The following is a 10,725-nucleotide window of genomic DNA, read 5'->3' as shown; positions in this document are numbered from 1 at the left end:
AACATTCTTTATGCTTAAACCTAGTCATGTTTAAGTACAACTACTTCATACTCCATCATGTTGCATACTTAAGATTAGGGTATACAATCAGTACATGATAAACAAGAAATACTAGAGTTTAGGTATACCTCTCTTTACCTTATTGAAGACCAAACAATAGTCATCAGAAGATACCTTTAGTTCCTTGAGAAACAATAGGAGAGAATAGCTTGTTGATACCTTAGACTAAGTTCTTGTTCATCTTAGATTGTTGTTTCTCTATAAATAATCACTTACAACAGAAGACTCTTTACTAAGATCTTTTCTTGGAAGTTCTTCATCCACTTCTATCACCCTTACCTTTTCTAACGGCAGAAATAAACTTTAAGTAAGGCTAGAAGGGAGTCCACCTCCCACTAACTTAGACATGTGTCACACACTCAGCCATCATGAGGTGGAGACACATCCCTTAGATGAATTTAATAAACTAATATGCCCACTTTATGGATTAACTTGATGTACTTTGGCCTTATGTACACATCCCACAAAACAGAAAGTTTTGCCTTTGGTACATGATCTAAACCTAACACACACTTGATTAAGATTAGACTAATTCGGTGCTAAACCATAAAAAAGTCTAGTTTTGCCTTTGGTACATGATCTAAACCTAACACACACTTGATTAAGATTAGACTAATCCGGTGCTAAACCATAAAAAAGTCTAACATTCTCCCACTTGGTTAATTGAAGGCAAATTGAAGGCAAAGAGTATCAGTAACATCCCGGTTTCCTAATTGTAGACCTTATTTCATCTACATTATGCTCCAATGGTCAAATACGGCAATCTTAGTTTAAACTCAAAAACGCAGCAACAAAAAGAAAAAGAATCCTCTTTGGCATTTTTAAATTTCCTTTCAAAGTGGTGCATAACAATGGAGTAGGAGGTTCTACTGTTTTTTCAAGAGTGACTTGCGGTTACAAGGTCTTTTTCATCAAACTGAAAGCAAAATAACTTCAGCGCGACCAAAAACAAGATATCCCCAAAATAAATGCTAAAACTATGTCAACATCGTCTATTTGATCAAATATCACATTTTGAGAGCTTCACCAGTTTATTGTAGAGTATCCGATTATCTCTAGCCGTGTTGCTTTCTATCAGCCCACTCTGCACAAGTTCCTGTTCCATTAGACAAGCAATTATAAGACATTAAAAATAGGCTAATGAAAGGCGTGGAAATACTAAACTGTGCTAGAAAAACAAAAAACAAGCGCCTCACCTTGACATCCCTATGAGAAAGAAATTTTCCTAGATTATGAATAATCGACCTCAAGTCCTCAACCTGCAAAAGCAAGATCGTAACAAAGGATTTACTCTTTTACCTAAGTAAATCTTAATGAGAAAGAAACAAGCATCAAACTTTTAAAGTTCAAATTTAGCTATTGGAAAGTTCAAACTTTTTAAACACATGAATACTTTTACACTCATGACTCATCATACTCCCTCCGCCAAGAAGTGAGACGGAGGGGTATGAAACCAAGAAGGCAACATATCTCGGATTTTGAAACCAGATTTGGAAGAAATGTGCAAGTAATTTGGGGATAGTGGTGGGAGGTATAACTGAAGTCATCTAAAATAAAAACCTGGAACAAAAATAACAATGAAGAAAGTACCTTGATGTAGCCCAACCGATTCCGATCAAAGAACCTGAATGCCTGTTCAGAAATGAAAAAATGTTCTTAGCTTTTGCAAATGAAACTGCCCTAGAGATATGTACGAGTTAATAATATTGAGGTACCAAGAACATACCTGCAATAGTTCCTTATCAACAATCCCCTCCTCTTTGACAGGTTTTTTATTTGTTTCTCTATCCACCTCTGCTTCTTTTGCTGCCAAATTGGATTTGTCTTCTTTCCCAGCAATTATCTCATCAGTCTTATCTCCCAGCGCAGACTCCTCAGTTTTAATGTTTGTTTCACTTACTCCCTTTTCTACCTTAACCTCTGAAGCAGCCGGTTCATCTTCATTTCTAGCCTGCAGTTGTGTTGGTGAAGGTTATGTCAATCATTTCATTTTTACAGGAAGGAATAAAACATGAGCAGGTATCATGTATTTTACCTGTATGCGTTGACACGTAATTTTATCAATAAAGTAAAGCAAGTATGATTTCAAGATATTCGATAACATTGATCACTCATGTAACCTGACCTTTAGAACCTGAAAGGCCTCAACTTTAACATAAATGTTATTACTTTCCTAATTTTCCCTATTCGGACTGTTATATTTTCATTCACCAATAAATTACCACACATACCCTCATTTCCCTAAAATCACTTGCAGTAATTTTCTATCATAAATTCCGAACTGTAATATATGACAAACTAAATAAAAGATGTTCGGACAAGAAGAAAGTTAAGAGCGAGAGAATGGAGAAGACAAGCTATGAAATGAGATTTCAAGATGATCCAACAACATTAAAAGAGAAATGGGTAAAAGAATCCTTACCTCCTTGGGTTTGTCATGCTGATCAAACTCAGCTTCCATTTCTTGATCATCATCGATATCTTCCTCAGGATCATAATCATCTGCTTCATCATCCATTTTGGACTCGCCACGCCCATCTATGATAGGATCATCCTTGTTTAGTTCTTTGTGGTTTGAATTTGAATTAGCATCTTTTGTAGACTCTTCATCCATAGGAGTGGCTTCAGTTATCTTCAGTTTCTTTTTTGAAGGCTTCACCTGCTTCACAGGATTTTCATCACATTCTCTTTTCCTTTGATCCCTTTTCTTCACAAAGTTTAAGCGCAGTTTCTACATATGGAGATCAAATTGGTAAAATTAGTATCAAGCACAAAATAAAAAGTGCATGATGATTGATGAGATTAACCACTCAGAATCAACCTGGAGAAATGTCAACAGTCGACAACCCATTTGGTACTGTAGCATTTCATAGAGTGCTTCCGCAAAAAGTGAGAGCTGCAGAAGATAAAAATCAGTTTGATATATAACTCATCACAACATAAAAATAAAATTGGCATACCAACAACTTATTGATGCAAATATTTCAGAATCTGACGTACAAAACCAAACAAACCTCAAAAGTTGATTCATCGATATCCTTGTCATTATAATCCAGAAGTGCATCCAACGATAGTGACATTGAGCGTATCTGCAAGATAATAATCCATGGTCATAAAACTAGTATCAGCAGGTTGGTGTTGATACCATTTCATAATATTTTAAATTCAATTTTCATATACCATGAACTGTAACCTACTTTGGAATCTTTGCTCGATTTGGTCTGTAGAACCAAACCAGGGTATTTTGGAGGCTCCTCGGCCTTACCCTTTTCTTTCACAATCTTACTTAATTTATACCTCGAATCATCTTTCTCATCTTTGCCTTTTTTCTCATTCGCATTTTTTACCTTGTCCTTGTTGAGATGCGGACTATCCTTCCCAGAGCTCTTTTCCTTCGAAGTGTTTGACTCCTTTTTGGCACTAGAATCTTTTTTGTCGTCAAGACCTTTTTTCTCCCTATCCAGTTTCTCATCCTTTTCACCAACACTATTTGCAGCCTCTTTCTTACCATCACTAGTCTTTATAGATTCTGGTTTCGTATTAGTTTTCTTCACCATTTTTTTCTCCTCAACCGTAACCTTTTCTGCACTTGCAGCTTGCTCTTTCATTTTTTCATCATCACTTCCCTCCAGCACTACCTTCTTCTCATCATTATCCTCATCCTTCTTACCATCAGCACCCACACTAGAGCTTCCCACTAGACTAGCTTTTCTTTTAGGTACCCTTTTGATGATCTTCTTCTTTCCACTTGTTTTAACAGCAACTTGCTGAACAGATGCATTATCTTTTCCATGTTCTTGACCCTCTACTGGCTTCTCCAGTTTTAACACATCTTGAGTATCATTTGAAGTCAAATCCTTATCTTCTTTCTGGGGAGTCTTTCCAGCAGGAACCTTCTTCACAACTTTCTTCTTGGTGAAAGTTTTAACACCAGAGGGATCAACAGTAGTCCCATCAGGATTAACGGTAGTGTCGGACGCACCTTGTTTGTCTACATCACATTTCTGACTATTAGTGCTTATAGTAACCTCTTCGCCAGCTTTTTTCAGTTTCACAACCTTCTTAACAATTTTCTTCTTCCCAGGCTTTTTAGCTTCAGTTCCCTGAACAATAGGTGTTCCTTCAGTACCCTTTTTCTCTAGAGCCTTCTCATCATCACCCCCTTCAACTTCGTCTTTCTTCTCGGGATCTTTGACATTCTCTTGGGGCATCTCACCTCCACCTTCAATATTCTTACCATCAATTGGCTGTTTTGAGGGTGTACCATCTGATTCTTTCTTTTCCTCTTTAACGGGCGTTATCAGTTTGCCTTCCACTTTAACAGTTTTTGAGGGATCAGCATCTTTATCAGATTTTTTAATACTTTGCCCCCCTAAAGAAATAAGCAACGAATATCAGCTAAGAAATAGCCATAACAATTAAGATGGAAAAGTTATCAGATTGCTCAAGTACCTTTCACTGTGTTCTTCTCAACAGATTTCTATACAAAAACAAAATTAACAATTTTAGTCAGCAAGATAAAGAGGAGAAAGAGAGAAAAAAACGCAAAGAGAAATATTATTAATCTGGGCAAAGAAAATTTCAAATTTAAACCTTGTTTTTCTGTGCAGCAAGACGCTGCTCTCTCTCAGCTATGGCTTTCTTGTGTGCGAGCAATTGATCTCTCCATGCTTCTAATGAAGGGAGACATTCTGACAAATCTGGAATATACAGTACAGTGATTTCTTTGTGGCTAAAAAGCCCATCCTTGCCAAGTCTATTATAGTGAATCTGCAGAAATTCAACATTTATAACTGTATCTTAGGATATGAATGTGCTGGAAAACGCTGACATCATCTTAAGTTTGTGCCATTACTTGACACTTGAACAATAGAAGACTATAACATGATTGAGGGCGTAAAATCATGAGAAAGGAAGAAACATGGGGAGTGAAAATACCTCAAGGAAACGATTCCATTGTTGGCAATTCTGCAAATCAAGTTGGGTTATATCCTTGGTGTAACTGCAATACAAATGTATTTGTCAGGCAATATTAAATATTTCATTTCTGTGCTTAAAAAGGAAGAATTAAATCAAGGAACAAAGATGTATTAAGTACTTACCTAATGGCAGTCTTAATCAACGAGGAATCATCAACTGAAGAATCCCCTCCATCAACAATACCCTGTGGGCCACCAATAGCCATGAAAGCCCGATCTTTTCTCAGAAAAGAAAATCTCAGAATATTATTGATATGTGGTATACGGTCTTCATAGTTTTTATTAGAAGACAGCTCCTCCAAAGCATCCTTGCTGATTCCACTCATCAAGATCACCTAAAATGGATAATGATAAGCACACTATTAGTAATGAGCTATTTAGGTTCACTATCCAAAAACAAATGTGGAACAAAAGATCTGGCCACACACTACAGACAACCAAAAGCATCTCTTTGGCAGAATGCGAATGACCGAATGAATAAATTGGCACCTTTGCGTTCCATATGGTAGCACCAGTTCTGGGTTCCCTAGACTCAGCAACTGACTGGACGGATGCCTCTTTTTTCACAGAAAGGCTCTCCACTTCAACAAGGTCATGCTCGAAGCTGGGACACTCGGCATAATAAACTCATTTATAAAGGTTTCCATCGAAAGCAATATGTAAAAGAAAATTTGAGGGCGAGCAAAAGAGAAGTACCTAACAGGAGTGCCGAAAGAAATGTTCTGGTTCTCCTTTGGCCAGTTCACAACAGCCTACAGAATGTAGAGGTTCGTGTCAATGCCCAGAGCAGGATTTACTTTCGATCGCGATCCACACAAAAACGTAAGAAGGTCTTACCTTCGTGAAATCTGGTGAGACAAATAGCCTAGGATAGCGCTTGCTAACGGACAAATAATCCCTTTCAACATCCACCAAACAAGATGGGTATACCTGCAGGCATACCACCTCATTAAAGCTACGCAAAAAACACTAGATAGGAGAGACAGAGAAGGGAAAAAAAGGGATATTGCAAAACAGCTGAACAACACTTCAATAGCTCCAACGATAAACAACCACACTAATTGCCAACAGACATTTAATAGAAAACCATTTCAAAGCAGTAAAGCCTTGTATCTGAACCAAAGAACCCTTGCAAAAATACTTGAAACAGAAACCAGCTACTATAAATATCATTAGCGAGTAAGAAATGGTCACCACCAACATCCGGCTAAATATTAAACTATGTGAATCATAATCATCTACATATCCTAAAAACTAATCGAGGGTCAGAAAGTGAAAAAAAAAATGTTTAAATCTTGACCAACAGCCCCGAGTTCCCCAGCAAAAAGATTAAGATCAAACGTAACATCCTACGGCGAAGACGACAACTCCACAGCCTAGCGGTTGGTAGATATAGTTCCCATGTCAGTGAACGATTAAGGTTCTTATGTGAATTTACCTTGCAGACATATTCCCTCCTTTTCTCTTTAACGGGTGAATGGCGCCTTCAGTATAAGAGAACACAGAGTTAGTTATGAAGGCTTCACCATGTATGAAGCAGCAATCTATTCAGAACTATAGCAGGTCACAAAATAAAACATCAAGATCCACCTCTGCTGAGAATCATGACGTTGCAAATCTCGTCCCAGAGACTTCTCCTCTTTTCCTAACGTGGAACCAGGTTGTTCTCTAGTGATTCTTGGTGGCGTTCTTTCTCGCCTAATTTCGGGGACACGTTTACGTTCACGTTCTCTATCTTTGTCACGTCGCTCCCGTTCTCGTTCACGTTCTCGTTCACGATCGCGATCTCGTTCTCGCTCCTCTCGCACACGCACATGATCCCTACGACGCTCCTCCTCCTTTATTTCTAGCTCTCGCCGGAAAGTTCCTCTATCATCTTTTCTTTCCTCCATCCTGGAACCTCCAAGGCCACCACCACGTGACAAAAGGCTACTAGGATAATCAGATTCACGTGATGTGACATGAAGTCCTTTCGCATTCCCGTAGTCCCGACCAGGAGGCAGACTCACCCCATAACCTGAAGTTGCAGAACCTTGTGCAGCATACATGAGGTCATCAGCATTTCTTCGAGGTGCTGCCCCTAATATGGACGAAGCTTGATGTTGCCCATCGTACGGAAGACCACTAAGCATTGATAAAGTACGAGGATCTGCATCCAGCCTTCCACCATAGACACTTAAATCTTGTGCGGAGTGACGAATGGGAGCACCCCGCGCAGCAAGATAGTCAGCTGGTCTGCCAGAAATGCCAATGCTACTTAGCCCAGTAAGAAAATGAGTCTATCCAACGTAACAAGACATGCAGCGGACACTGACAGTAACATAGACACCTTTTAATTGAAAAACATCTTTTATGGGACTGAGCAAGAAACAAGCAGATGCTCGCATTTTCCAAACTCACATAAAGAACATAAAAGCGGACACTGACACTAACATATACACCTTTTAATTGAAAAACGTCTTTCATGGGACTGAGCAAGAAAGAACCAGATGCTCGCATTTTCCAACTTCACATAAAGAACATAAAAAGTGTATCACCATGACCATGCAATAACCATTAATTCAAGAAAAAATTAGTAGCACCGCCGTGATAAGTACCTAGCACCACCATCTAGAGGAGAAGCGGATTGTATTGATTGAGATTTTAGCAGCTGTTGCTGTCTAAGTAGTGAAGCCTGGAAAGATAAAAAAATATACAAGTGTTAGATAGACTGAACTTATACATGTCAAATATAATATAGACTAATGTACCAAAACGTTGATGAACTTATTTCTTAAAACATGCCACTGAATACAGGGTTTAAAGGAAGATTTCGCAAATGAATCATTCTCGGCATAAGTTTTCATACTAAGACCTCAAATCGAAGATCTAAAGTTTCTATCAAAAGGAAACTAGACGCTGAACTTGTATTTTGCAATTGATTAAAGGTAAGGGCTCAAGCTGTTCTAGTTCACATTTGCATTGTTGTAGTTCCAACACCTTATCTCCGTTATACAATAAAAAAGATAATAGATCAGCATCAATCAACATAACAAGCGAAAATTACAAATTTCTCCACATCTTATTTGATTCAAAGATAAAACAATCAGTAGTTTTTTTGGTTCAGAAAAATGTTTTATTTTTAATTGGAATTGATGATCTCCCCTCTGATGAGTTTGTGTGACCCAAAGAACCAAAGGTGAACCATTCACTGATTTTAACAAACAGACCTATTTGTAGTTTAGAATCTCAGTAAAAACTATGACAGTTCATACAGGGCATGTACATATGTATTGAGTAGCCAAGCTGAATACCTGGTCAATGCGATCGTAAATCTCAGGCTGCTGCAGATAAAAGTTTTAAACGAAGAATTAGTCAGGTCATAAAATCTATAAAATAGATAATGATCCCAGAATATTTAAAAAAAAAAGGAAGTAAATTAGAAGATAAAGCGAAGTACCTGAAGTTGATGACCAAGACCAACAGAGTCTGTGTATCGTCTAGTTACTTCACTTTGCAAGTCATAATGCCGTCTATCTACGATAGAGTAGTCAGAAAGCTTCCCAGATGAGAGTTGATCGCTTTTAGGGCCATATCCATGACTTGATGATGAAATATAGTCAGCAGATGCAAACATGGGAGAACCTGCAATACCTGAAGAATAGCCAGTCCGACCTTGAAGAGCTGCTGAAATTGCTCCCTTGTCACTCATTGGTCCAACCTGCACAAGCATGTGTTTGAGAGTGAAGGTCCATCCAACAATGTGTTGCTTGCTATGCAACAGTGACATGGGTGCACATGTCGGTATCTGACATTATTATGTACATTGTACGCGCAGGACGTTAAACTAGAGTGGCAGAATAGCAACACACAACGTCTAACATACTATGTGCAAGCAACGGCTGTAGTGTTTTGAAAATAAGATGATGCAGGGGCAGTAGTGCATCATAATAATAAAAGATGTTTTTCATTTCGAAAAATAAGGAGATAAATAAGGATACAAAAGACAAACTGGTGAAAACAAAAGGACCGATCAGTCAACATTTTTGAGTAGAAATAAATTCGAAATGAAGAACAGAATGTCTGTAGGGAGCTTAAGAGTACAGCAACTCAATATATAAAAACAATTAGTAGAGAGCACTGAGTTCAACTATACACTGTCATGCACAAAGTTTTCACTAACATGAGGATCTTGTAACAAATCGAAAAGCCAAACATTGGGATCTTCAGGATGAACCATTAAATGAGAAGTAAACAGCCCAAGACAATGTTTACAACATCTCTACACTGGGGGATAAGAAATCCAAATGACCAACCTACAGTTGATTGCAATGATTCAGTTCTGTGAAAGACATTAAAATCTATGAAATTAATAAAAGCTGCAAATGACCAAGCATGGGTTCAATATGTTCTGAAACTTGATAGAAAAGCCTCAGATGGAAAAATATAAGACGTGCATTCAAATCTTAGTGGTTTGCAATGCAATTTGGTAACTACTTTCTTACACTTTTGAAGTCAGGAGCCAAAATAAGCATTACATAGAACTGAAGTTATTGGAGAAAAAGAAATCTCTAACCTGCTGGGCACTGCTCAGCGCAGTTGATCCATAGACTGCACCATATGGTCCCCCAAAATGAGTTGACGCTGAAGGATGATGACCTCTATATCCAGCACCAATATCTGCCTCTTGAACAGCAGATCCTTGCATAGATGATTGTCGAGAAGGCAGGGAGCTTCCATCAGCTCCGGACTACATATAAAAACAGCAGAAAGCCAAGATAAACAGCAACAAGTCAATATAACCAGAATTTAACCTAAATCCTTTCTTGCATATACATTGCCAATCAAGAACTTAAAAAAGACGGCTATAATTGATAATGCAACATCTAGGTTAGCGTCTTCGTGGACATAAACTTACATTTTGTCCATACGTCTGCTGAGCGGCGTATTGCTGCTGCCCATAAGCATTACTCCCTCTTGAGGAATTCATTTTTCGTTTAATCGGATGCCCCAATTCCTCCTGCACAGATTATGAAAATCGAAACAGATAAGAAAGAAAGCTATTTGGGGATTATATGCACATACCCTAATTTGTTGATTAAGGGTTTTACAGAAAAAAAAAAGTTGGTGTTTTAATTGATTACCTTTACAACGGGGAAGGTGAAATAATAAGAGAAACCCTAATTTGTTTGATTAAGGGTTTAACCAGATCGTCCGAATTGCTTTAGATGAATATTTTTCCTTTAAGATTCTCGAAGAATGTTAAAAGAGCGCTGCGGTGAAGATGATGTTAAGAACGGACTAGGGCATCATCGTCTCTGTTTTTGTTGCTATTGGTATAAAAATGGCTTCCTTTTTCCAATTCTCCTTGTATCTGGCTCCTTTCATCTAGCCATGAGGGGTGCCCTCGGCTAGCCGGCTACAATCTAATGAAAAGACACCTACCTCCTTGCAAAGGCGGGTCAGGCGGGCCCTCTCCATCTTAAACCACAAAACCAACAGAAAAGTGTAGGTGTGAGCAAAAATATCCAAATTCGTGGATTCTACCCAAACTAATTCACATTTTGGCGGGTATATACTCAACTCGTTTCTCAGCAGATTGGACACTGATGGATTTTGAAACCGGTCATTTTCACGGGTGGACATTGGTGAAACATCACACATCTATTGAACACCGACCCTAAGAATAACGTCAGTAGTATTATAC

General features: G+C 38.3%; 1 protein-coding gene across 4 annotated transcripts; it reads right to left on the bottom strand.

Annotated features, from left to right (window-relative positions):
- Positions 1-853: 853 nt before the first annotated feature.
- On the bottom strand, positions 854-10,393 carry LOC113333923 (protein SHORT ROOT IN SALT MEDIUM 1-like). Of its 4 annotated transcripts, none has more exons than XM_026580286.1 (24): positions 10,163-10,393; positions 9,937-10,038; positions 9,595-9,768; positions 8,673-8,739; positions 8,479-8,555; positions 8,333-8,362; positions 7,637-7,713; positions 6,630-7,274; positions 6,478-6,523; positions 5,877-5,969; positions 5,736-5,791; positions 5,529-5,643; positions 5,163-5,374; positions 4,999-5,062; positions 4,654-4,830; positions 4,513-4,540; positions 3,258-4,432; positions 3,075-3,149; positions 2,882-2,956; positions 2,483-2,791; positions 1,787-2,011; positions 1,651-1,692; positions 1,257-1,319; positions 854-1,156 (listed from the first exon to the last, which is right to left on the bottom strand). In XM_026580286.1, exons 2-24 carry the CDS (start codon positions 10,006-10,008, stop codon positions 1,061-1,063), a joined length of 3,993 nt encoding a protein of 1,330 aa, XP_026436071.1. In that variant the 5' UTR covers positions 10,009-10,038; positions 10,163-10,393; the 3' UTR covers positions 854-1,060. The 4 variants fall into 4 exon arrangements, with proteins under 4 accessions (XP_026436071.1, XP_026436072.1, XP_026436069.1 ...); XM_026580287.1 differs by having other exon boundaries at positions 8,333-8,359; XM_026580284.1 differs by having other exon boundaries at positions 8,479-8,739.
- Positions 10,394-10,725: the final 332 nt, after the last annotated feature.

This window comes from Papaver somniferum, unplaced genomic scaffold, assembly GCF_003573695.1.
Source record: "Papaver somniferum cultivar HN1 unplaced genomic scaffold, ASM357369v1 unplaced-scaffold_135, whole genome shotgun sequence".
Lineage (NCBI taxonomy): Eukaryota > Viridiplantae > Streptophyta > Magnoliopsida > Ranunculales > Papaveraceae > Papaver > Papaver somniferum.
This window is presented reverse-complemented; position numbering and strand designations above follow the sequence as displayed.